Below are 27,360 nucleotides of genomic sequence, written 5' to 3'. Positions count from 1 at the left end.
CAGCCAGAACATTTAGTGCTCACCTGGAATACATTGCAGTATATATTTAGAATGCCTTTTTTTTTTTTTTCATTGTTTTTAATTGCATTCAGCTTTTTTGGTATTTCTGCCAGTGGTTGGCCACATGGTTTTGCAAAATAAAGCCACCACTGAGCAGCGTGTGGGCCCCGTGTCTGCCTGTGAGCCACATCCCATCTGGCTGTAATTACTAGCTTCACATCAGCAGAAGAGTGTAATATTTAAACATAAATGTTTGATGTTTGCATAGCAAACCTCAGGATGGAAAGCTCTTGATAATCAGCCTGCAGGGAGGAGGTGGGCTTGCTGCAGGTGAGCACTGAGGTGTGTGGGATGTAGCAAGACTTTGTGGGGTTTTATGGGGATAGAGAGAAGAGCAACACTGAATTCAGAAGCCCGTCATGCCTTGCTCTGGGCAGAAGCTCCACACAACATTGTAATCCTCATTCTCAGGCAGATGGGCTACGAGCCACACGGAGCAGTGTGGTGCAGGGCAGATGACCCTGCCAGGGATCTCCCATCTCATCCCGCTCAGAACATGTAAGGAGGTCACTGAAGCTTGCAAAATGGTAGAAGAGCTTCTGAAATCAATACCGGCTGCTTGCCCTGAGTAGTAGCCATCAGGATGGATAACAACCCTTGTTAGGTTTCAGCAGCTCAGGCACCAGCTATGCCTGGAGAGCAGGGAGCTGGAGCCAAACTCATAGAAACATAGACAATCTATTGCACTGGTCCCCCAAAATTAAGACTGAGGCCACAGCAAGCATTAGCCACCTTCTCTGGCAGAGACAAAACCCAACCCGTAGTACCCCTCCAAAGAACCTTCCCCTGCTTGTAGTGGACACAGCATGAGATCTCTTGTGTATGGCATTTTGCTTCCCTAGCCTTTAATCCCAATCCTTTGGGGAAGGAAAACAACAAGCTTGTACTTCGCCCTGCTCCAATTGGGACGACAAGTGAGAAAACGGCTTCATCTGCTCCCAGGCACCTCTGGAAGGTGACAGACACGTGCTGCCTGCAGCATCCTCAGTTTAGCATTAAGGTCCAAGCACAACCGTGCATATCCAGCCAAAATGAGAGTCCTGGAGCTACTGGCCCCTGCCACCTCCCGTAAGGTGCACAGCACCCTTGCTTTGTTCCTGACAGAGAAGAAAATCCGTGCCTGGAGATGGCTTTCATTCATAATGCCATCATGGGGCTAGCAGATGGCTCTTCCTGAGCTTGTCCAGACAAGGTTCAACCTGTCACAACTTGTCATTTTATAAGTGCAGGAGGCTAGAGCCTAGGATAACAGGATAATAATAGGATAACAAATGCCTCCTCACTGTCTCAGGGGGTTTGGGGACCTATTCTCTGCAGCTTGCAAACCCAAGGTGAGCCAGCCCTACTGTCGTCACTGCCTCTGAGGAGCATTGCTCATCTCGACAAACTTTAAAACTGCATCCTGACAGACCAAAATAAATCAATCAATAAATAAATCGTCCATCTCGTCTACTGAATTCTGCAGTTTATTTCCTCAGCGCTGATGAAAAATAGTTGGATGCTTAGTAGCTTCATGAGACTAATTATGATAAACGGCCCCATCGCTGCTAATATCCGGACATTAATTCCCAGATGGAGCTGCAGAAAATGTCAGGAATGGAAATGTCAGCTCTCTAAAAGGACCTGGCAGGTATTGAATTGGGGACTGGAACGTCAGCAGAGGAGGGAGTAGGGGGAGATCTGGGAATTAGCAGGATGTCGGTACATATTTGGAAGCTATAATTCCTCTCACTTGGTTGCCCAGTTCCTCTCAGCAATGCCACAACCACATCTTTCTTCAGATTTTGCCTTTTCTGAGCTCTGCTCCCTGTACTGAGGCAAAAGATTAGCACTCACTAAGCAGGTGACAATTTCTTTGGGCAGAAGAAGCTCAGCCTTAAGCTTCAGGAATCTCCTTCCCATTTAGATCCCCAGAAATGTCACCAGCTCTGCAGGATGGACCCACCAGGAATTCCCTTTACACTGGGTGTTGGGCAAGTAGGCTGAGAGGCAATAAAAGGTCATACCCAAACTCTGCTCCCATTCTCCTCTGGGTTTCATATCTGAAAAAATCAAATCATATTTACATTGCTACAATTACCAGTTGAATAGAAAAATATGATGGAAAATGGCAAAAAACCTCTCTTCGGGGTTTTTTTCTGGTTTTTGGGGTTGTTTGTTTGTTTATTTGTTTCTGGGTTTTTGTTCGCTTTCCACCAACAGTTTAAAATAGTTTCTTACGTTTAAAAGAGCTATATATGGAGAATATTCCCTGCCAAGTGAGAAGTACTTCAAGAGTAGACGGACCAGCCAGACAAATGATATGAATGCCCAACTACTGACAGCAATGTGTCAATGATGGCAGGAAGTCAGGCTAGCGTCTGGTGCAATAAATCAGCTGGTGAGCTAGTTCAAGAAACTCTGTTTTGAAGCCATTTCAAATAAAAAAAGTGTTGGGTTGTCCTCTCATGGTACAAAGACATGCATTGGTTTTGCTGCTCTGTTCAGCCTGCTGGCTCAGGCTCTGTTCTGTACAGCATGTGAAACAGCGGTGTTCACTGGATGATCTATTCCAGCTTTTGGCACAGGCTTTCCAGTGGAAAAATCTGAACAGGTTGGGGATTCCTTGATCAGATGCCAGTTGGTTAAAAGAAAGGCTTTTCACAGGAGTCTGTTGCTGTTTGTCAGCAAAGGCTGGAATTTTTGCTCAAAGCCAGATCATTTCAACATTTACCTGCTGAGAGGAGATTTAACATTGAGCTTGACAGGTCTAGTTCAGACCGCAGACTTGAACCAGAACTCTCCACAGCCCCCAGCAAGTTCTCTTGTGCTAGGGAGCCAAGATGCCTCTGTCTCTCATGAAAAGTTTGAAGCTCCTCTGGAACCTTCAGGGAAATTTTCCAACCTTTCTATAAGGAGGCAAGTAATGAGGAAGTAGCTGCACCATATTTGCTCAGGAGTTACAGAGCTCCAAACCTCCTGTATATGTTCTGACAGTTGATCTGTCATCTGCATGAAATTTGGCCATTGATCTGTTGGGCCTTCTGAGGAATTTAAGGGTCTAGCTCCAGGGAATTCGGGAGCCAGAGGGTGGGAAACTTGGGAGCACCTCTGCCACTAACCCTCCCTGGAATCAACGTGCCTGTAAAGTACATATGGGCTCTTCTTGGAAAAATCTCCCAACTTACTGGGAGCTTGCTGGCTAACAAGCTGTCAGCAGCCCCATGGAGAACAACAGCATTGTATTTGAGGCAGTTCTGACCAAATCAGCTGAACCAATTGTGTGGAAATGGCTACTGCAAGCTCCTCTGCCCACCACTGCTGAGGTCTCATCACTGAGGCTTGTTTATCTTCTCTATCCCCACTGCTCCCTGCCTGCCCAAGCTTGGCCCTGGTAATCCTCACTGTCATCTTCTTCTTCTGAACTGCCCCGTGCTTTTTGTGTGTCTTTCTTGAGGCAGTAACCTCTGCCTGTAAATTCCCTGGGGAAGCCTTCTGGCTGAGTAAATGGTGTGATCCCCAATGTGAGAAACACACACTGGGGAGATGTTGTACTGTGGCACAGTGATGGAGATGAAGGATAAAGTTAATTAACCAGAATGTCACTATCAGAGTCAAAGTCTCATTTGCCTTCTGAAGGAAAAACCGGCTGGAAAATACAGAACTTGCAGCTACAAACTGTTCACTGGCCCCAGCCTGACTGAATTCAAGGTAACAGCCTTACATCAAGAGCTGTTGAAAGCAGCAGGAATATAATCTGGCTTGATATCACCTCCCCAGAATCAACCTGCCCCTTCAGGAGAAGCCAGATCTTGTCTTGACTCTCCCTGCTTTATAACTTTCTCAGGGTTTTGTTCTTGGGGTTCGATCTGAGAACTTTCTTTCAAATATACTGTTAACATTGTCAACATGTGGTGTTTTACTCTAGATTAATGCTGTATCTTGTGTGTGGGAACACATGTAGGTGTGGAGACAGAGAAATCTAGGGCCTTATTCTCTAGTGGCCTTGTGCTTTAAGGATCATTTACACCTTCAGCAAAATGTGTGTGGGGTGGGTATGGAAACACTGCTAAATCTGATGGGGCCTGCCACCCACGGTAGAGGGGGTAGGTGCAAGGGATGGAACAAAACAACCAGCACATCATCTCCAAGGTCCACAGAAGTTGGGATTTTTGCTATTTTATTCTTCCTCCCATAACTAAGGGAAGGCTGTTCTCTGTAGAAGTGAGTTGTGGTGTGATATGGGGTTTTCTGGGCTGTTGGATTGAGATAGATGCAGGAGAGCCAAATGAGTAAAAAGAAAGAGCAGAGCAGGAAAAGTGGCTCTAACAGCTCAGACCATGTACAAGAAAAGCTGGGCTCTTCAGTCAGAAAAGAGCCTCAGAGACAGAATGGGCCACTAGCATGTTTCACATATTTCTCCTTTCCAATGCCAGCTCACATCTTAACACCTACTGAAATTGGTTTCATTCTCATGTCTAGTAACTGTGTGAAAGGAGAGTTCTCTCCCTCCCTGTGAGTCCCGTCTCTGCTAACCTTTGCTCATGCTTTTACCCCAGTGGTGTGATGGGACACAGAATGGTGTATTCCTGCTCCCAAACTAGCCTTGCACTAAGGAAAATACTGGGTAAGTCACTGACCAGTGTGTTTCAGCAGGGACTCAGGAACCTCTTTTTGGAGAACTGTTTTCTTGGGAACTCAGCATCAAATCTGTGGCCTCAAAAGAGCCCATGGTAGAAAAGGAGCACTAAGAAGAGCTGTCAGAAGAAAGATAACACTAAACCTTTTGTGCTGGCCCAGTCAGGGACAGGATCTCAGCTCAGACTGCTACAAGAAGGTGAAGGCACAGAGATGCTCAGCTGTAAGGCGGGTCAGGGAATGGATCAGACATGGCAGCACATGGAAACCAGGTGGCTCACACACCTGTTTGCTTTCTGTTCTGGCCTGGTGGGTTTGTGAAGGCTCAGCCAGTCAAATCAGTGAGGCTTTCACCTCCTGACTCGCTGAAGGATTTTGTGGTGGACTTTGAAAACCTGGTCCAAAATGAAGCTCAGCTGACCACAGGAAGAGCAAGACATGCTGTGAATCCCAGCCACTGCTAGGGGGATGAAGCCAGCATGAAACAGATGCATAATTTTCCTACACAAAGGGCAACGGGGCTCCACCATTGTTTCCTCTCAATCAGAGAAGCCATCTGGGATGTGACTCCAGGGAACTCCAGCAAGAGCTGTAATTATATCAAACATAATTGAGGCAAGCCAGCAGTGCTCCTTACTTAAGTAAAATGATGAGGCCAGCAATATGACAGAGGACATACACCTGGGAGTTTCTCCAGCATTTGCTGCTTTCAGTGGGGCTGGAAGCAGTTCAGCATGGAGTGCAAATCCACCCAGAGACCCCCTTGCTGCATGGGGCTGATCCATGTGAACACCCTGGCAGCAGCTGAGCATTGCTGTGAGGGAGCTTGCTTATCTGGAGAAGCTTTTGTTTCTTCCCTGAAGCTCTGCCTGCCCCACCTTTTGCTGTCCAAACCTCACATCCTCTCACTTGCAAATTTTTGGATTGAACAAATGCATCACTGCCCCTGATAAAGGGCCACCAGGCCCTTTACTCCTGGCAGATACCCAGGCAGGGAGAGGAACCAGTGCTCTTGGCCTGGGCTCTGCTGCCTCCTCATGGCATGCCCCCCATCCTTGTGCCTCTCTGCCTAATTCTCTGCCCCTACACAAAGCCCAGTGGGCATCCCTTGTGCCAGCCTGCTAGCTGTATTGAACTGCTCCTCTGGCCCTGCTTTCTAGGACTTGCACCTCTCCCAAGTGCACAGCTGGGAAGCAGCAGGACTGTCAGCTGGGCCAGCAGCCACTGGGGTCTCAAAAGAGCTACAAAGCAGCCCCTGCCCACCCACTTGCCACAGCTCTTCTGCAGGAGCCTCCACTCATCTCCTGTTTCATCCTTTCCTCCTCCTCCTCTGCCCTTTATACTCCTTCACAGTAGATCACTTATGACTTGGGGTTTTTCTCTTTAAATCTTTTCCTCTCTGCTTTTCCACCTCCTTCCTCTCCCCCAAAATAATCCAAACCTGTTATTCCTCACTCCCCCACAGGGCTGGCACTGCTTGTCCCTTCCCCACCATTCCCTCTGTGGGGGACCAGCTTGTTGGGGCCTGTTCAACAGGACTCAGTGCCATTTTTCCTTCTGCAGGGATGACATGTTCTCCAGGGCCAGTAGTCCTCCATCCCCACGCAACATGATCTTTTAGCTCAAGACTTTCATGGGTACACAAGGCTGATATAGACAAGCCAAGGTGCAGCTCTACATCAGTACATTGCCTGCCTCCACTCGTTTTGGGGATGGGATGGGGGAAGAGTCTGCTGGACCTTCCTGGACAGTGGCCGGCAGGGTTAGCAGCCAGCTGGTGTGGAAGGTGGCACTGGGACAGCAGTTACCCAGCCCCTCGCCTTCCCCACACAGGGAATGGGGGCTGTCCCCGGTGGCACTCGGTGGTGGCTCCTCACTGGATTGCCGAGCACCCGCACCCTGGGGCTGGCAGCCCTAGAAGGCACGGCGTGGTGGCGGCTCTATGGCACCGCTCCACAGCCGTAGCCTCTGGTGGCAGATCCGCGTTTGCCCGAGCGGTGATTCAGTGGTGACTCCGGAGTAGCAGGGGCGGCTCTGTGGTGTCCCCGTGGCGGCTGGCAGCTCAGAGACGCCAGTGCCAAGCGATGACTCGTAGGTTGCTCATGGGGCTCTGCGGTGTCCCTGCGGCGGCTCGGTGGTGGCCCTGAGGTGACACCGGTGGCTCTGCACAGCCCCGCGCTGGCAGCAGCTTCCCCAAGAGAGCGCTCCCCCCCGGCCCGGGCGTGGCGTTGCCCGGCCCGCGCTGCCCCGCGCCTCCTCCGGACCAGCCCAACGGCCCGCGCGGGGGGGAGCGGCACTCTCCAGCCGGAGCCTTCTGCCCGCCTCTGCTCCCGTGGCAACGCGTGCGGCGTCGGGGCGGACTCGGGCCGGTCGGGGCGGACTCGGGCCGGTCGGTGCGTACCGCCCGCAGGCAGGGCCGGGCAGGGCCCCGCCGGCGCCCGGAGCGGGGCTGGGGCTGCGGGCTCCGAGGAGGGGCTCGGGGGCCGGGCCGGGCCGGGCCGGGCCGGGCCGGGAGGGCGCGCAGGTGTGAGTCGTGAGGGGGTCCCCTCGTGCTTTCAGGGCACTGGGAGTGGCGGGCAGGGCCAGGATTCCTCGGAGCGCTGGGAGCGGGGTGTCCAAGCGTCCAAACGCTGGTGCACAGGGTGGGCGCTGCTCCGGGCGCTGCCCCATCCCCACACGTCGCACGTTAACAGCCCCTGGGCTGCTCCTCCCGCACCCCGGCGTCTTTCAGGAGTGAAACCAACAGCAGCGTTTGTTCCATCCGTGTTGTACTTCGTAAATGACACAAACCGTATTGGAGTCACGGTGTAAATGCCTGGCGGGTGTCCTGCGGCACCCCAGCGTGGCTGTACCCCGGGCCGGGCCAGGCCGGGCCGCTGAGCCCCGGGTAACGAGCAGCACCGGCCGCCACCCGCCTGCGCTGCTCCCCCCGGCCCGGGTGGTGCTTCCCCGTGGAGAAAAGAATGCATTTAAAAACCCAGAGGAAAAATCAATTTTAAAACTCTGCAAATTGTCGGAGGGAATGGGCTACTATATAACTCGAAATTACCTTCAACACTCTTTTTAAAGTAGAAGGGATTTGAAGTATGGGATAATGTTTAAAGCAGTTTGTTGAGACTGCATCACCTTGTCTGAGCTTATATTGTACGGCTTAAATTATAGGAAGAGGGAATTTCTGCGTGTTGGTGTCCAGATGGTCTAGTAGCTGGGGTTCTGTCTATGCACAGATAAATAGATTTTAGATAAATACTAGATTTCAATCTGCAGTTTTGCTTAGGGGTTAGATGATATTTAAAGTGCTATTCTCTAGTTCTGTTGCAATTTTTAGCCATTTTAAACCTTATTTGAAAGAAAAGAGTCCCATTTTGTCAAAGCTTTGGATCAAAGAATTGAAGTAGAGGCAACAGATCAAAAAGCTCATACCAGACGTTGAGCAAGACACGTGGGAGTTTGACTTCTTGGATGTGTAAAGCCTGGATTTACCGAGAAATTGTAATTATAGTTTTGCCACAATGACACAAAGATGCTGTAGTTAATGTTGTGTCAGCAGTGCCATAAGAATATGCTCTCACTTTGAATAGTTTCAATTTAGCATAATACATTGTACCTGGTATATCTAGGAAACACACTTTTCAGGTGTGAGGGAGCATGACTAAACTAATGCAGAGATAGGTGTCTCAGCAGTCAGGAAAAGGTTTTATAGCTAAAGCTGGGACAGCTTGGTGCCAGCCAGATGTTTGCCAGCAAAGAACAGGAAGATGCTCCCTGTGTGCACACCAGAAGGTGTGCAAGGAGGGGAGAAGGGTTACTGAGGGGGGCAGAGAAGCTGATTTCAGGAGGACATCTCACCTACTTGCAATGAGCTGGATTCTTATTTCCTCCACCTTTGTGCCTCTCCTTGTCAAAGGAGAGCTTCAGTCCTGAGGAAAGTGCTCCAAGTAGGAAAGGATTGAAGGCTGTGAATGTGGCAGGTATCCAGCCTCCTTCCCCCAGAGTGTCACAGGGCATTGGGCACTTTGACTGCTCTTCTTCAGGATCTCTTGGACAACCAAGGAATCCTTGAGCACAAGCTATGTGGTACCACCAGCAACTGCTGTAGCAGAGCTGGCTGAAAGCTTGACCTGCCATTGTGTGCTTGCTGCAGGATGGAAGGTGTTCTCTCCCTGGCAATCCCTGCCAAGCTTTGCTGCCCAGGGATGAGTGTCTGGGTTCACCCCTGGATGGAAGGAGGGGAGGGCAGCCCTAGATATGCATGCTGCACATTCTTTCAGGGGTGTGGAAAGGTAGTTGGTATTGGAAGCTTGGAAAGAGGGAACTGCTCTGCAGTAAACTTCTTGGCTCAGCAGTTAGTCTCAGTAAAAGAGAGAGGGTCTCTTCTCATCTTTGGAGCCTGGAGACCATTCCTGAGAGGTGGATGGGACCAGCCAAACCACCCAGCTGGAGGTTAGCACTGAAGTGAGCTCCCCACCATTCTCTGGGAAAACTCCTGGTTGGAAAACCCAGACACATCCCAGCAGCTGGGATGTCAGGAGAGTAGGATTCCCTTTATGCTTAGCAGTTCTCCCATATCCACATCAGCTTTAGTGCTCTCAGACAAGCTGTTTTACTGATTTGGTTGGGGAATTGCTGGGAAAGCTTTGGATGCCTGGTTTTGTTCTTTATTTTAAGTGGTGTGTGTCAGGACTTTTTGCAATTGCAAACACAGGGACCTTCCCTCTGTGCAGCTGGGAGAGCATGATGGATGTTTCTGATCTGGACACTGAGTAGGGGTTGGTTTTATTTTGATATAAGTGCTCAGGATGGACTTTACAGAGGCATGAGTGAGTACACAGCGAGCAAAGTAGCAAAGAATTAGGCCTGCTGTGAGCTGGCTTGGTACACTTTTCCCCAGTCATGGAAATCTGTCCATCATGGGCAGCAGCCAGGTTATTTTGATTCTAGGCAGAGATTGCCAGTCCTGCTAAATTGGGAATTGGTTCAGTCACTCACCTCTACTAAATGTTCAGATGAACCTTGTGTCTTGGAGCTGGCACCTTTAATTGGATGTTTTTAGGATTCTGGTGGTAAGAGGCAAAAGTACAGCAAGTCGTGTTGGCACATTGGCCCTGCTGCCAAGGAAAGGATGCTCAGGTGACACATCAGGAGAGGCACTGCAGGGTCGTTCCGCCTTGCTGCTGTTCTCCGAGCCAGTGCAGCAGGCACAAAAGAGTCCAGCAGTGATTCATCAGGAATCCTTGGATCTTGGCTGATTCCAATCAGTCCTGCTGGGCTGCTAAAATAGATATGGCCAGACCATAAAATAGCTAATAAAAACAAAATCCTCCATGGAAAATTCATTCTTCAGGCTGTGAGGTTTCAGTTGCTATGCCAAAGCAAAGCTGAGAGGGGAGAGATTTGAGATTTTCTAGCTAGAAGGAGGGGAGGGGGTATTATTGATCTCATCTCCCAGGTCTTTCCAATCTGTTCGTTTACTCCATTTCACTTAAAAGATTCGCATCATGGTAACCTTGATTTATTATCTGATTTCTTTTTTGATTCAACCTCTCAAAATTGTGCACTGGCTTGAACCTGCAGTAATAAACCAGCACAGTTATTCCCTCTTATCTCTGGCATGCATGTAATGCTTTCTCTGCTGTACCCGATTCATTCTCACCGACAGGCAGCAAGGTGAAATTTTGAGAAGATTGCCCTCTCTCATCAAGAGTATAGGGCAAGCAGAGTTTTCACTCCATTCTAGAGCAGAGCAGAGAGGGCATGGCAGGAAGGGATCCTGTGGCATTGTCTCCAGGTGAGGATGAGACTCCATTCAAGTACTGTGCCACCTGTGGCCTTCAAGACCAGGCAAGGTCTTTCCAGCACTTAGCTGTGGGAAGCTGGAAGACTCCTACTGCAAGAGGCTTGGCTACCAGACGTAAGAAAAGTCCTAGCAAGGGTGCAGGAGACAAACCACTAGTCAAGTAGGGCTGAATGAGGAGTCTGGGTCTAACCCTGAGCAGGAATTGATCAATAAGCTGTATTGGCCTCAGAGACACACCATGGAGAGCTTTGACTCATAATTTACAGGAATAAGCTACATAGGTATGTGTACCTCATTATATCAGTGCATGTGTGTGCAGGCTGGAGGAGTTTGTGTCACTTTAGCTGTTCTAATTAGTTACAATAGTTATCTCTGTGTTTAGAGAAGCCTAAAATCAAGGGTTGCATTATCCTCTTGCCAGAAGTCTGAGAGCTGTTCTTAATTGGTATCTCTCAGTGCACAAAGGTTTTTATAAGATAAAGTTGTACAGCTGTGATATTTGCCTGGATTTGCATCTCCCAAGGTGGAAGGGCAGAAATCATTTGTGAGCTGAGCAAAAATACCCCCTGCAGGAGGAGAAAGAGGGGAGCTTCTGGCTGTATTTTAATATGTGTTAGGTGACCCCTAAACATCTGTCATGAATTATTTAAATAAAAGAGGAAGACTTACACCTGGGAGTAGCTGTGTTGGTATCCTAGACTGTAGCCTACTCCCACTGGAGTCAAGTGAGACAAGGTTTTTAAGGGATTTGGGTGCAGCAAATATAGTACTTCTCTTGTAGTCCCAGTTTACACAAATTCTCGTGGCCGCCTTTTGAATGTTGCCACAGATCCGGGAAGCCCCTGCTGCTTAAGGAGAGCAGCTTTTCTTGTGTACACTGCTGGTTTTCTCACTCCAAAACCCATCTGGAGTAATAAAGTGATCTCTTTCTCCAGGGTTAGTGAGCCATTGAGGCAGCCACGTGAGTCTGATGACCCCCAGGCTGTGAATGCAGCAGTTGGTATCAAATCAGGGGATCAAACCTTCCACGTTACACACTCATCATAGCAAGTCAAGGATATCCAGCACTGTGGGAGGGTGTGGAGGAGTGCCAAGGATACAGTGTGTGACAGGCTCAATGTCTTTCCACTCACAGTAAGCCCAGGGTTACGTCCCAGCGTTGTTCTCCTGAGAAGATACGTCACAGCATTGTTCTCCTGAGAAGATGGAGAAAGCAAGGAAGGAATTGAGCAATTTTCTGGGTAGGAGCCGTCCCAGTACCAGCAACGAGGCTTCTGCTCCAGGAGCCTCCACTAGTTCAAGGGTAAGTGCAAAAAGCAGTCCTTTCTCCAGCACTGTTCTGAAAGGAAAAGACTGATGGTACAGCTGGTGTGGAAATATATAGGTTTTACCCCAGATCCTAGCCCATCCTTTGCTCAGAGGCCTTTGTGCAAGACCTTGACCTTTACAAAGTGAAGATGTGAGGCTCATCCTGGCCAGAGTCGTGCTGCCTTCCCCTGTAGCCAGTGACGGCACTGTCAAAATTGCGTGGGTTTGGGATGCCGGTATGGTAGGGCAGGCTCGTGGTTGTGACTGTAGGTGATATTTGGTAATAAAACCCTTATGACTGACTGCCTAATTAGCCCCCAGTCAACGTCCTAAGCTGACATCAGGCCACATGCTGCTGGGAGATCCCCTGTCCCTGTGCACTGGGCTGAACTTTTCAGGTATTTGTGTCTCTGAGCCTTTTCTGAGCATTACTCACAGTCCCAGTTGTCCCTAAAGATCTGGTAAAGTCAGTCTTACAGTCACACTTTCCCTCTCTGCCTCTACAATCCCTACTCACACTATGCCACAAGTGTGCTCTGACACTTTCATCTCATTCCAGGGTGCTTCTGCTGGCCCCCGCGTGTTCAAGTCTTTGGTGAACCAGGCAGCCCAGGAACCCCACACCCCTCAAGGTAAATACACTGAGAGGGAACAAGGTGAGGCAGGAAACTGGGCCATAACTGTTAAGGTTGCCTATAGTGGGATACCCTATAAGGTTGCCTGTGCTGGGAATTAGGCTGCTGCCTCTAGGTTCATGCTCTGCTTTCATTTTCAGTGCTCAGCAATGGTGCTGAGCTCCTTGAATATCCCATGAAAAATGAGTTTCATTTAGGGGTGCAGCAAAGTGATCTGAGTGGGTGGTAAAACCATGCTTCCTTTTCTCCTGGATGTATCTACTCCCCCCAGGGTTCAGGGTGGACTGTGCTGGTTGTGCCTGTGGGAGTTCAGGTCCTGCTGCCAGAACACGGAATTTGCATGTGTTCTTACTGTGTATGGAGCCAGCAGTGTCCCTTTCCTGTGAAAATCATAGAATATCCTGAGTTGAAGGGACCCACAAGGATCATCAAGTTAAACTGACAGCCCTGCACATGACAACCCCAAAAATGGGACCTGTCTGTGAAAGCTGTATCCAGGATTTAGGTATAGCCAAAATCATGGTCTTCCCTCATTTATTTATTCTGCACCCACCTGCACCTCAGAGCAGATTGTCTCCCTAGATGCAAGGGCTCTCTGTGTTTACAGAGCTGCTGGTGCCACCTGCTTACAAGAACTTGTGTCATGGATGCTCAAATGTAGGAACAGAGAATGGTTGAAGGTTTGCCAGCACTCTCCTGGCCCCTAAAGCACTCCTAGGGATATGGGTCATAGACTGGCAGTGGGTGGGAAGAAAGTGTGTGTGTGAGAGGATTTTAGAGAAAGATGGGAACTGTATATACCACCCTCCTGTGCTTAGATGTGACATTTATTTTCATGAGTGAGGACAAATGACTGCTTCCTCAAGTGAATCTTGACAAGCTAGACTCATCTTTAACAAGTGGAGACAGAGCTCTATTTATGATCTGCTGTTTCTTCAAGGGGGAAGAAGCCATCAGGTTGGAAATGTAAATGCAAATGAAACACTAAGTATTGACATAAATAGTTGATAGTGCACAAAGTGCCATAATGGATGATGCCATGGATTTGGCAACAATGAAGTGACTAAATTGGAACAGCTGTGCTCCTTGACAACAAATACAAATCAGGGCCATTCTGTAAAGACCCCCAGCAAGAGATGTGCATGAGGCTAAAGAGTTGCGTTCTAGGGATTTCTCAACATTACATTATGGACCATGCAAGTGTTTAAGAGCATATTCATGCAAGGCTAGCTGCCCTTCCTGAGAGAGGGGAGTAGAGAGAACGGAGCCAGTTAGTGGCTATTTCCTTTAGTCTCTAAGCAGACAAAGTGGAGCTACAAGGCTTGAGTCAGGGGCCATTTAAGAAGGACACGGGAATGACCTCTTGGAGGACCCTTCCTGTACCTAACCATCCTGAAACATTTAACGTTATTATTTGCTGTTCTGCACAATTGCTTTGAAATCAAGGGTCACATCCATGACTCCAGAAGCACTTGCAGCATGGTGAACAATTGGGTTCAAAGCTTGACATTCAAAATACCCAATTCCAAACCAGAACCTTAAGTTTCTCCTTGACAGAGTGTGAAAGTTCATCAAAGGAAAATCTCTCACTCCACTAAAATCTATTTTTAGTTCAATGCTTAGTTCTGTCTAGGGAATAGTGCTTTTTAAAGCTTGCATGCAATTACTTAATTTAGGTTAAGCTTCAAATTCCCAGTTTGCTGCTGTTCTATTATTTGCCACTTGTTTAGCAACATAAACAGTTTGGTTTATTTATGGGGTAAATGACATGGTTTAATTTATGCCAGTTCTTGGAAATGTGTACTTTTTGCTTAGTCCAAATTTCTGTTGAAAAGTTTTGCCAAATGGTGAGATTGTTGACTGTTTAACTCAATTTTTTCTCACACCATTGCTGATGTGAGTGGGTGGTTTGATTAAGCAAAAGCTGAGAAGAGAGAGGTTTGTCCTGAGGTGTAAATAGGCACTTCAGGAAGTAAAGACCACCTTCAAAGCTGACCTGCAGCTTCTTTTCCCCCATAATATTCATCACCCTTTATCACCACATTGACCAAGTTCCTCCCAGCTATGACTGACTCTTGGTCTCAGGGCCCCCCAGAGAGGCAGGGGGATCCCATCATCCCTTTCTGGTGGTGATGGTAGCTGTGCACTAGAGACAGTAACTTGCCCACTATCATGTAGACAGTCCGTAGCAAAGATGGAAACAAAACAGAGATTCTTAAAGCCGGGTCAGTGTCCTGGCTCCCAAAAATCTGCATTACAGTAATTCTCAGTGGTGGTTTCTTCTGTGCCATCACTTTGATACTGGAAAACCATAATCACATATTGTTGCAGGGAAAAAAGGTCTTTCTTTCTGTTTCTAATTTGATGCCTGCTTGGTTTCTCTTACAAATCTAGTGAAGTGACTTCTGCAGACAACCCAGTAGACAGCAGAATCCTCCTTCATGTGTGAATGCAAAGCAAAGTGGTGCCTGGTGGTTTCAAATGTGTTTCTCTTTGTCCCTTAGCCTCAAAATTCAAGACACCTGCAAACTTACAAGGTCTTCTGGATAAGCAAATGGTTGGACCATCCACTGAGGACCTCACTGAGACAGATTTCCCTGTACAATCATTTAATCCCAAAGTGCAGATGCCTTTCAGACGGGTTCCAGGGCAAAATGCTCGGAAGGTTGAAGTAGAGAGGTAAGTAACCAGAAGATGGCTAGAGGCATCATTATGGAACGGACACAGCAGATTAGGATGTTGATTTTTGCTTTTGAGACATACCATGTCAAAAATCCTTAAGAAAACCTTATCCTGTAAGGCAATGGTCTCCAAAGTGGGGCGTGCATGCATTGCAGAGGGTGCAAAAGACAATTCACTGGGATATGGGAAGAAATCATTGTTTTAAAATAGTGTTTATGTCATCTTTTTGTCATTCTTTTTTTAATGTCTGGTTTTGGGTATGCTCTATAATGTATTAGTACAGAAGTACATGTATATAATTTAAAGATTGGAGTAACTGATCGTTCTAGGTCACTTCCACTGAATTATTTTGTGCTATAAATGAAGAAGTAGACATGGATGCAATGTATACTAGAAGTGTTTTTAGTGATAGAAGTGCACAGTAAAAAAGTGGAGTCGTAGGCATGGGAATGCTTATAGGCACATTAAGTAGTTCTTTCCTCTTCTGATGTAAACCAGGAAGAGACGGCTGTATCTCAGCTTTGATATTGCTGAGCTCTTGGCCAGCAAGGGGATAGATTCCAATCAGCTGATGCCAAGGCACTATGACCCTGACAATATCCCACCTATTGAGGAGGCAAAAGAAACTGTGTTTCCCATCTACCTCCCATTACAGGTAAGAGAGGATGTTTGGTGCTTGTGATCTGTCTTGTTCCTTATACCACAGGAGGTTTCTGAGGACACAAGATGCTGCATCTTCTGCAGGGTGCCTACAACTTCTGTCAAAACTAATAGTCCTTGAGAGTGCTCCTCACTGGCCTTTGAGTGTCCAAAGGAAAGGTGTCTCATGTTTCCTTCTGAATGCAGTAGTCAGCAGTATTGCTGCAGGAAACCTCTCCAGGTGTTGGTCTGTTCTCCCTAGGAAAGGGCTGGAGGTACAGATACTGCTGTTTGGGAGAAAATTTCCAACCAAAGATCAGCACAGCTTTTGCACCTGGACTGATTTCCCTATTTTGTAGCCCATTTAGGAACTGCATGTTAATGTTTTCCCCTCATGAAATTTTTTATTGGCTGTTTTCTTGTTTCTGAAGTAAATCTTAATTTCACTCATGTCCTTGCTTTTTAGGTATTTGACAATGATGAATTTGACTGTCGAACTCCAGAAGAGTGGATCTCACTAGGACTGGAGCCAGGATTTTCTGATAGAAAGCCAGTGCCTGGAAAAGCACTTTTACCTACAGATGATGTACTTGGACATGGTAAAGCTTGAATCAGTTATTGCTCAAGCAGGGCAGCACTAATAGTTGCAGGCCATTTTAGCAGAAGGGAACACGCAGATTCTGATGAGTGTAGCTCTGAGTAGCTGAAAAGCCTTATCTCATTTTGACCAGGCTCAGGCAGTCAGAGCAAGAGACCAGAGATCTCACTGACTGCCAGTCCTGCCCTGGACTGTTTCCACTTTTTTAGAAGTTGCCTTTGCCTTTTGACTTTCTGTCAGCACAGACAAAGTTTCTCTTTATTGGTGCATAGCTATCTTCATGGAGTTAGGTAACTTGCACACAGTGTGTTCTACCTGGATTTCTCTGGAAGTGCAGGATCAGAAGACAAGTTCAGACTACAGTGAACATACGAGTAGTAAACGTGGGCCAAATTAAGTGACATGGACATTGTTTTCCCATCATTTGGGGCCTTCTCAATAAGAAGGCATTACTAGGTACAGTTTTACTGATGTCCAGCTGTGGCTGCAGCTCATATTAACACATCTGCAGTGGCTTTAAAGCATGGGAATTGGCATCTGCAGCTCTGGAGCAGTCTCCAGACTGTCTGCAAAACTGAAGCATAAAACGTAAGCTCTGTGCATCCTTGGGCAGCCAGCATGTGATGGCTTGAGTTCTGCTTGCAGCTGTCTTTGGGAACACCACACCTGATCACTCCTCAGGTTGAATGGACAGCATAATGCTGTCCTGACCTGTATCCATATTGATATCAATATAGATACCTATCTGTCTGGTGTGTGCAAAATGTTGAGAATTCTAAGCTGTAAGACCTAAGTTCATTATTTAATTGGTCACAGCAGAAAGTCTGTGAGATTGATTGAGATTCAAATGAGCAAATGGATTTACTGTGGCATCACTACTCAGATCAGAAAGTCCATCTGCTGTAGCCTCCAGAAGAATGGACTAACCCTGTTTTAATCCTTGGCTCTCTCAGAGGACCCCAAAAGCCATGAGTTGATCTACGAGTGGATTGATGTTGGTGTTCTGGATTATGACAAGGAGACAGACCTCTACTTGGTCCATAAAACAGAAGAGAAAGGTCTAGTGCGTGATGAAGAAGGGAGACCCATCCTCAATGGAGGAATAACTCCAGAAGGTGTGTTTCAAATAAGGTGTTTTGGGACCTGTCATATAGTCTGAGAGCCAGTTCATTACTCATGCTTGTCCTAGCTAGAGATGGTGTCCTGGGTTGACAGTGCTTCCTATCCCATATCGTGGACTACCTTGTTATGTCTAACAGCTGTCCCTGTTTTCCTATTGGCTGGGCGGACACTGTCTGCCCCCCCTCCTCTCTCTCTGCTTGCTGGCTTTTGGGGCGGCTGGCTCCGCTTTTTGCTGCTTGCACTTTTGCTTTTTTTTCCCCCTTCTTTCTCTTTCTGCTGCCTCTGTGCCTCTGTTTGCTTTTTTTTCTTTCCCTTTTTTCCCTTCCCCCACCCCCCCACCTTTAAGATTTAGGACCGGCATCGGACCTGACCTGGCCTGAGAAGTCCGAGGATCTCCAGAGCCCGCGAAAGAAGCTCTGCGCCCTCCCCCTCACAGTAACCTGAGCTTTTTTTTTTTTTTTTCCCTTGTGTTGGGGGGTGTTTATTCATTTGTCAATAAAACGGTTTTTTCCACTTTGTTCAAGAAATTCCTTCCCAAACCCAGGACTGGGGGAGGGGTGGTAGAGGTTTTGCTATTAGAGGATTCCTTTGGAGGTTCTCCCCTAATTCATCCTAAACCAGGACAGATGGGAAGGACACCAAGAAGTCATTTAATCCCTTTCACTGTTAGCTCTCTTGATATGTGTCTGTTTAACTTGTCTGAAAAAACCTCCAGGGAAGAGAACGCCACGTCTTAATTTGACCCTGCTTGAGTTTTTCCTTTTGGAGACACCTTTCTTTTTATTCCTTCTCCCATCCTTCCTGCCTTCAAGAAAAGTAAAATGTTGGTCTTTCTGGGTCAATGCCATTTTGAAAGGGAATATGGACAGATTAAAATGAAGTACCCTTCTCTGGGAAGATTTGGAGATGCTCCTTATCTCTAGCTGTCTTCAGCTTTGGTCCCTCATTTTAATCTCCTACAACCAGCCCAATTATCCTGTCTATCAAAAATCTGCTGTCAGCACTGCAAGCCATTCCGAGATTTGTTTTCCCTGCAGACTCTTGTATTCCCTACTTTTATTTCCCAGGAAGAGGTCCATTGTTGCCACGTCAGTACTGGGTGCCACGAGTTTGCCTGCAGTTCCTGGCTGAGGATCCGCAGGTGTTTGCGGAGCGCGTGGCTGCCGCTGACAGCCTGCGCAAGAAGACGCAGGGGCTGCTCATGTACCACCTGTACGTGGACTGCATGCCCACAGAGGGGCAGGATGCCATCAATGAGAAAAGCCTGCAGAGGATGAAGCGCCTGGCCATGCAGACTCCCAAGCTCAAGGAAGAGAAGAGGTAAAGAAAGCATCGTGTGCATGTCTGAGGGGGTTCAGCTTTCAGTCCATAAAATGTTGTGGGACTTTATGGGGCTACAAAACAAGTGTCAGTGGAGGCAGATCTTGAGCAGCAACCTCACAGACCATGGATCTCACCTGCCTTCCATTCTGTGCACAAGCACACCACTCTGTTGCACAGAGTGGCATCAGAAGTAGGCAGATGGCAGCCCCAGGGACACATGTGCAGGATGGGTGGTCTGTCAGTGTTCCCAGCTGAAGCAGGTTCCATATGCAGACCCACCAAGCCATGCCTACACCTGCAGTTAAGTGGCTTTCAACAGCAAGAAGGTTGACAAAAATGGCATGGCTGACCCTGCTGTCTCCCTGTGCTTTTGAGGAACAGATCAGTCATTGCTGTACTGATCTGCAGACCACCCATTGTCTCCAGAGACCTGGCTGTTGTTTGCTGGTGACCCTTCTACCTGTTAATAGCTGCTAAAATAAATCAAAAGTAGATCTGCACGGGGGGAGGCAAACAGAACAGGAGATCTCCACCTGGATATAGTGGAGTATCTCTTTGTGATGCAGCTCATATTGGGGAGGCATTTAAATGTCCCTGGGCTGATGAATCATGAGCCACTGCTGGTGTTGCTGGGAATCAGCCGTGACTGATTGCCTTGTTCAGAAATAGGAAGGTGTGAGGAGCTGCATGGTCTGCTGGCCTGAACTGGAAAGTAGGAGAGTAATTAGTCTCTGTGAGCAGAAATATAGGGATAAAAAGAAGTATTCTGCCTGCTTGAGTTAAAGGATGATGATTTCCTAAGGCAAATGAAGCAGGGTTTCAGCACTTATGTGAGTGTTCTGGCTGAGAAAATGGACAATAAGAGGAGTTCAGCAGGAGCTTGGATAGCCCAACTTTTCCAGAACTGACAGCTCCTTCCTTTAGTTTGTGGTTATTTCTCCTTCTCTCTATAATGTTTCTACCTACTGGAGATGTTGCTTTGAACTGAAATGACATGAAGGCTACAGTCCTAGTCCTCACTCTCTGCTTGCCTCTGTCATTAGAAGTCCAGTTGATACCTTTGCTGGCTGCTTCATTGTCTGCACAATTCTCCTGATATGCTCAGTGGTAGGTGGGCTTCTGGGTTAGCAAATTTTGGAGGGAGGGAGAGAAGGGTGGAGTTTGCAGTAAAGCTACAGACATACATGTGCCTGAACGCCATGGGTTCTCAGTGCTTCTGTGTCTTGTAACAGCATGTTAGACTCTATAAGCATCCTGGAGAAAGAAGTGAAATTAGACTATAAACACATCATGAACAGGATCAGCTTTGACAGAGTCATCACTTCCAAACCCCAGATGTTTTCTTATGTTACCCTGCCAGACAAAGAGGAGAAGGAAGCACCAGAGAAAGGTAGGGGACACAGTGAAGCAGTTTGCATTCAGTGTGGTTACCTCTTGTCTTTGATAGGTTTCGCAGTTTCCTGTAGGAACTCTCGGGTTCGTAGTAATTATTAGAGCTCACAAGGGGCAGCTACAGGAGATTATGTGAGGCTTTTGAATATGTCTCCTCTTTTTTAGGGTGTATTTGCATTTTCATGTTACCTCAGTATAATACATTAGAACTCATCAGCTAAGCTGCAGTAACTCTGCAAGTGTACGCTTAATGGCACCAAATGTTTGGCAGTGTGATTACCTTACCACTGTGTTGGGGCTGACTGCCTTGCCTTTGCTGTGCCCAGCTGGGAAATGCCTCAGGTGTGAAAGAGGGCTCAGGCTCCTTTAGAGTCCCAAACAGGAGGAAAATGGCCCCAGTAAAAGATGGGTGAGGGGAGAGCATATTTTGTGCACTTCAGTCTTCCAAAGGCAGGAAGGCCTTGAGGTGCTTCACAAGTGGCCTCTCACAGATGAGATGACTCAGCTGTGCCTTGGAGCCTCAGTGGGAAGTTTCTTCAGTTCCAATGTTCTTTCTCAAGGAAACTTCATGTTCCAAAGCCTTGGGAAGCTCAGGCACCAAGACAGCACTTCAGCCCCTAAAGGGAGGCTGCAGAAGGTCTCTGCTGCAGAGTAGAGACTCTCTCTTTCATCCAGCCCTCTGCTGAAGCTGCTGCATGATATTGCCTGTGCATTAGAGCAGAGGCCTTTTCACAAGTCCTTCCCAAAGGGACCTGTACTCTAAAAACAGAAGCTGAAATGGATGTTGCAGGCAATGACATTATTTCTTTTTTTTTTTTTTTTTTTTTGGTGCTAGGGCTGGTCTCTATCCCAGACTATCCTTTTCGTAAACAAAGGAGAGAATTCAACTTTGTCTCCCTCCTGACCAGCCCAGAAGTCATCCATCTCCTTGCACAGGTACAAGATGAGTGCAACAAGGCAGCTGTCCTGTCTCTGTTTAACACAACCATAACCAAACTTCTCTCTCTGGAGGAATTTGAAGAGATCCAGACTCAGGCCTTCACTCAGGTGAGCAGAGGAGGTGTGAGGGATAAACACATGGAGCAGCCAGCAGTGGTGTCAATGTGTGTTAGACAGATGCAGCAGCTACAGATTGATTTTCTGGAAACTGATGAGGTGTCAAAAGAGACATGTTAGGGACAGGGAGGAATTTGCATGTCCCTGTCAAAATTATTGGGATATGTGAAGAACGGGCTGAAAGAGTCATAGTCCCCTGGCCAGGATCAGCCAATGCTGACTATGCTCTTAGTCATGTATTAAACAAGTGGCCATATAGAGCTGCAGCCCCTCTTTCCTCCACCTGCTTTTTATACAAATAGGAGTCCTGGTTGGCTTTCTTTTTTTTTTTAATTTTGTCTTTTATTTCTTTTTCTCTATTTCCCCATCCATCCAGCTGCAAGGCACAAGATCCTTGATTCCTCCTGAAACAGTCATGGGGATAGTGATTTTCTACACTCTATATTCTTTATATATTTAATTAAATTACTCTGCTTGCAATGCCAATAGACAGAGTAGGACAAAAATTTGCAGCTCTGTGGTAATTCCCACCAGAGGATCTTCATGTCCTCTGTTTGAGGGCAGCACATTACACCCTGGATATGGCCACACAGAGTAGCTTGCACAAGGTTGCACACTAAATCAGTGGCAGAGAATGTGCTGGTCCTTCCCAGTCCTATGCTGTTTTGGCTAGGCAGTGTTGTCATCCACTTGGTGACTAAGGTTCTTTTATTACACACAAACAGCAAGCTGCCTGTGGAGCAGAAGTGACACTTGGTGGTATTTTAATAAATTAAAATACTGCAAACTATTCCTGCCCTTGGCTTCTTCTGTTCTTTCTTCTCACTTGTCAAGAGAAGACAACATTCTGTCCTTTATGTGCTCATCATACTGTCTACACAACTTTTTGTGAGGGACCCTGACACAGGCAGCTCCACTCTATAGAAAAGAGAACAAAAAGGAAACACTGTGAATAAAACAGAATAGAGCACTCCCACTTTTTAATATCAGGCTTTCTTTTTGTGGATCTTTTGTCAGTGCAGGAGATGTATGACCAGGTTCAGATGCCACATGTGTGTGGGGGGGATTTGAGAGCTACTTTTAGCTACCACAGCTCTGAGATGAGAGTTTCCTTTCACAGCAGAGAAAGGTCCAACATCCCCAGTTAGTAGCTCACCTCACCAAACTGTTTTCCCATCAGCCCTCGGAGGATTACTCAGCTTGCTTTTTTTCTTTGCCCTAGGTTCAGGAGTTTCTCAAGGATACTTGGATCGATACCATAAAGACTGCTATTAAGAGCAGCCTTAGAGATGCAGACAAGTGGTTCAACCTGAAGGAGAGTGACTGGGATACCTACCAGAGGTCCAGGCTGCATAAGCTGATGGAGCGGATCAGATTCATGCTCCAGGACACTCTGCGGTACCTGGTCCAGAACTCGCTCATCAGCTTCACCCAGTTTCTGCTGGACGCTTGCCAGAGTGTCCTGAATTGCTCAAAGGACATGGAATGGGGAGACGATATCGCCAACAGTCCCTACATGTAAGAAAGAAAGAAAAATAAGGGATGGAAAGAGCAGGAAAGTGTAGTGCTGTTGTCTTTTTAACTAGTGGTCTGCAAGCAAGCATTGCTCTGCATGGGACCTTTAAGCTGGGCTTTTTTTCCTAATCCTCCACCTGACATGTTCTCTGGAGTATGGAAGAAGGACACAGAGCTGGTTGCTCTGTTAGTACAGCTTTCCAGCTGCTATTAGTGATATGGAGCAGCCCATCAGAACAAAGGTCTGCTGTTTTGATGTACTGTTCTAAAGATCAGCCACCTCTAGCATTCTTGGGAGAGCAAATTGTTGCTTCTAGATTTTTTCTGGATGCCAGGAAAAATGGCTGCTTAATTCCATTCTTAGATGAAACCTCAGAATTAGAATCTGGCCTGGGATATGTAAAGAATACTAAATTTAGGTTATCACAGTGCCTAAATTTTTATTCCATTGGGTATTGATTTAAGGATTTTTGCTTTTTGTGGTATTAAAGAAGGAAAAAAATAGAAATGGAAAGCCAGAAGAAAAGAAAAACTAAAATCCCTGCCACTCACATGGGGCTCCTTACCTTTAAATCAGTGGAAGTCTTGACACTGACTTCAGCTGATCCTGAGCCATGGTGGTCATATGCAAGATTGGGAAATACTAATATAACTTCCAGAAGGTGCATTTTAGGAGTATATTGGAGATACTGAATGCCTAGTTTGAAGAGCACCTGCAGTTTTTCTATAAAGCAGCTTGAATTCTCAAGATAAGGTTATAACTTTTGGGGATCCTGATATGTCATGATTGATGGTTCCTTCACCTTTGATAAAAAAGGGTTCTTAGTGTCTTTCCTGTTAAATTGAGAACACAGTGCTTTATATCTTCATCTGCATGCAGCAGTCCTCTTCTCCTCCGCTTTCTTTTCCTGTGCAGGAGGCATTTTAGTATCAGCACCAGAGCAATACAGTTGTGTATCATATTCTCAAAAAGCATCCCTGTTCTTTCTTATCTCTTCCAACCACAGGCCTCAAAGGAATCCACTCTTTGTAACAGACATCGAGCTAGACATCACTGGCATCCTCTTCAGCCCCTCCGTGGAGAAGTTTGAGACATCCCTCATTTCTCTGTTCGACAACGGAATCCTGGCAACTCACAGTATCCCACAGCTGGAGCAGGTGAACACTTCTGCATCAACAGTGATACAGCTGTGCATGTCAGTGCCTTGCAGCTCAGCACAGACACCCCTGAGCTCATACTGAGGGAGAGAGGTGCAAAAGTGGCTGCTTGGGAATTCAGTTAAATTAATCTGGGCACTGTGCTAATGCAGTTCTATTCTGATAGGATTTCTTCAATCTCCCCAATCTTGTAGCTCTTTTTTCTGGTTGTTTCTTCTGCTTTGGTGCTGCAGGTTCTGTGGACACATGGTTGCCCTGAGTGCATGGTGGCTGGTAAAAGTAGACTCATAAAGGAAATAGCACTGTTTCCAATTCTGTTTGATGTATGTCTCCTTTGCATATGCATCCTTCTGTCTGCTACTGTGAAAGCTCTGTCTCCCTAGATACTCATTCTTTGGGGAGAAGGGCACATAAAACTGATAAAACAATTCCTGACACAATGTAGAAGTGTGGACTGCAGGAGTTCCCAAAGGTGCCACCAGGGATTGCCTTGTCCCTTTCCTGAGGAGGCACAGTTAGCTCTGTTTGTCCTGAAAGACCTCTCTCCTTCCTCTTCCAGTATGTGTTGGAGAACATGGATATTCCAGGCAGCCCCATGCTGAGATCAGTGGGTTTGCAAGAGCCAAAAGTGGAAGAGCTACGTGAGGCTCTGCGCTTTGCCATTCAACAGTCTCAGATCCCTCTGCAGGCCTACGGCAAGAGATATGAGAAGTTCTTAGAGATAAATAACAATGACATCAAGTACTTCCTAAAGTAAGTGGCTCCTTGTTGTGGCAGCCCTCTTGTTAAACGGTAGAAATGAGCCAAGACACAGACTTCTTGTTCATCACAGCATGAAAAGGGTCCTGGTTTATTCCTCTTTAGAGCTCAGCCATCCTGACTCCAACTATTCACTGACTCTGGCTGCAGCAGGCTCCTACTGTAGGTTTCCCTTGCAGCCTCTGACTGCTGGTTATTTCCTGATAAATTATGACTGCAGGTATTAATTTGCAGACTCTGACTGCAGGCTTTTACCTAGCTAGACTATGGCTGCAGGTTCTAACAACAGCTGTAGCTGCAGACCCAAACTGACCTCACAACAGTGATTTTTTCTCCTCAGGTTCCTTCTTTTTCATGATCCTCCCCTCACCAGCTAACCCACCCCATTTTATCACACTTTTCTTCATTGGATGTAGCTGTGACTCATCAGGGGCGAGGCTGTATTGGGTAATTAACACAGCTGTTACTTATCAGGGATGAGGTCACCTGTATTCACTTCTCCTACAGCTTCTGACAAAATCCCTGTGACCCCAATGACAAGCCTTTGTGGAAGCTGTTATGTGGATGTGCTGATGTGAGAGTGTGGGGCTGTTCTGAGGCTGTGTACCTCAGATGTGAGATCAGGCCCCTGTCAGAGGCTGCCTTCAGTCATGGGTGACAGTCCAGGCTTTTGGAGGACATTGGTGGTGGCACTGGGAATTTCTTCCTGTCTCTGACAACAGTCACATTCCTGTCATGCTTCTCAGTGTAATTGGAGATATTAATGGCCCTAAAAATGAATCATCCTGTTTGACAATCCAGTTAACATACTTGACTCTGACCTTCTTCATATTGTGTCTGCTCAAGCTGATAGCATTCTGTAGAAGGTGATGTTTTCTTTTGTTTCAACCTCATTATTTTCATTGCCAAAAGTCTTTACACCTCTTCTGTCCTTTAGCCTCTGTTACTTTAATGGACTTCTGTTTTGGTCTTATGTTTTCTCCAAACAGTGGGAATGAAGCCCTTTTCTCTTTTCTTATTCCAGCTTAATCAATTTACATATCCCATCTGACAAATTCCTGTCTCTCTCTCCCCTTGCCTACTCTCCCCTGAAGTGCCTCCTGATCTTGCCCTGTGTACACCAGTGTTTTTATTTTGCCTCTCCCTCTCTTCTTGCCGTATTTCCTCTTTCATCTCTTTTTTCTACTCCTTTTCTGCAGCTAAAATATTTTGTGCTCTTATTCCACTCTGCATCCATTGTGTAAATGTATGTCTTATTAATTTCATGTCTTGATCCTTTGAGTGGACACAAATATCTTGGATGCTCAAATATTCTTAAGATCTACACTGCCATTTTGTTGTTGGTGTTTTCCTTTACAGAGGTTATGAAGAGCGTTTTCCACCCACCCAGGAAGTGATGAACATAGTAAGCACATATTTGTCTGAAAAGGAGACCTTGGACCACCTTCTGCCTAGTTCTATTGTCATTGGCCCCTTTCAAGTCAAGATAGAACATATTAGGCTTAGTCTCTCTGATAAACACAAAGCACTTGCCACTGCCATGTTGGACATGCTGGCTAAAACCCTCCATTCGCAGGTGCAGAATGTAAGTTACATGGTTCAATGGATTATCTATCTCTGTCTTGTCTTGTCCTTCTGCTTTTGAAGTTGCTGTGTTTTTGTGAAATGGCTAGAAGGCACATTAGTGAGGATATTTTAAAGATCACACCGGGCTGATTATTTAAAATTAAAATTATAGGGGACATATGCAAACTCAACTAAATGAAGTATTAAATATATTTAATAAATTACTTGCCTGAAAGTTGTAGCTCTTGAGATTAAATTCTTCAAGACCTTGCCATCTTACAAAAGTGTGTTGGTGGATTGAAAAGATCTGTCTAGTAGACAACTGGAAAGTCATTCTGTTTCTTCTGAGAATAACTGGAATATAGGCAATTGCCTCTGCCAGCTGGTTGTCTAAATCTGTTATTATCATCATTTCCCCTATATACCTGCAGTTCGTCTTCCTCTTTTTTTGGCAGTCTCATTCCATTTGAGCTCAAATGAGATGGATGAGAAAAGAAAAAAAACAGAACAGGGCTGTGTACTCATCACTTAGACCACCTTCAGAATGGAAAGAGGGTAGACCAGGGCAGGTTTCCCAGTTTATCTGTTAGCAATTGGTGACTTTTTGATGGTCTTTGCTGTGTCCTGCTGCAGATCTGTGAGGCATATGAAACCATCAGCACCAAAATGCATGAGAGACCAAAGAACATCGAGGAGCTGGTTGAGCTGCGGGACTGGCTGAAGGGAGTGCCTGAGCAGCTGGCAGTGCAGGAGGTAGGGCAGGCTCTCCTTTGGACAGGAGCATCAACAGAAGTGAGGAGGAAATTTGTCATTGCAATGTGTGGTGTCTCAGAAGCAGAACTCTAGTTTTTATACTTGCATGTCTTTGCGTGCAATGCCACGAGATTCCTGGCTTTGTATTTTTATAATTCCTAAGATTTGTATTTTTAAATACACATATCATAAATTTAAATCTATTTGCAAAACAAAATAGCAGTTAAAAATCTTGCCTAAAATACCTACATATGCATTTTGCTGCCTTCATGATCCATTCTGCATTTGTGTACTGGATAGCTATCTTCTAAAAATGAATGCTGTTTTCAAGAAAATCATTCTGTTACCCGGTGCTCAAATTGCTGTTAATATTTTTTTTT

At 46.5% G+C, this 27,360-nt stretch overlaps 1 protein-coding gene across 1 annotated transcript in view; it reads left to right on the top strand.

The window, feature by feature from the left end:
• Nucleotides 1-12,012: 12,012 nt before the first annotated feature.
• Nucleotides 12,013-27,360, top strand: part of DNAH1 (dynein axonemal heavy chain 1) — a gene marked incomplete at both ends in the record, with an annotated part of 66,923 nt that continues 51,575 nt past the window's right edge. Inside the window, 14 exon segments of the mRNA XM_083869271.1 lie at nucleotides 12,013-12,018; nucleotides 12,342-12,414; nucleotides 14,922-15,096; nucleotides 15,598-15,754; nucleotides 16,205-16,337; nucleotides 17,290-17,468; nucleotides 18,528-18,778; nucleotides 20,014-20,171; nucleotides 21,009-21,220; nucleotides 22,452-22,747; nucleotides 23,752-23,902; nucleotides 24,462-24,655; nucleotides 26,021-26,246; nucleotides 26,861-26,980. Of these exon segments, the coding sequence (XP_083725397.1) occupies nucleotides 12,013-12,018; nucleotides 12,342-12,414; nucleotides 14,922-15,096; nucleotides 15,598-15,754; nucleotides 16,205-16,337; nucleotides 17,290-17,468; nucleotides 18,528-18,778; nucleotides 20,014-20,171; nucleotides 21,009-21,220; nucleotides 22,452-22,747; nucleotides 23,752-23,902; nucleotides 24,462-24,655; nucleotides 26,021-26,246; nucleotides 26,861-26,980 (2,331 nt within the window).

The sequence above is a fragment of the Zosterops lateralis genome (genome assembly GCF_965231275.1).
Source record: "Zosterops lateralis genome assembly, chromosome: 11".
Lineage (NCBI taxonomy): Eukaryota > Metazoa > Chordata > Aves > Passeriformes > Zosteropidae > Zosterops > Zosterops lateralis.
The sequence above is the reverse complement of the archived record's forward strand: the minus strand, read 5'-3'. Positions and strand labels throughout refer to the sequence as shown.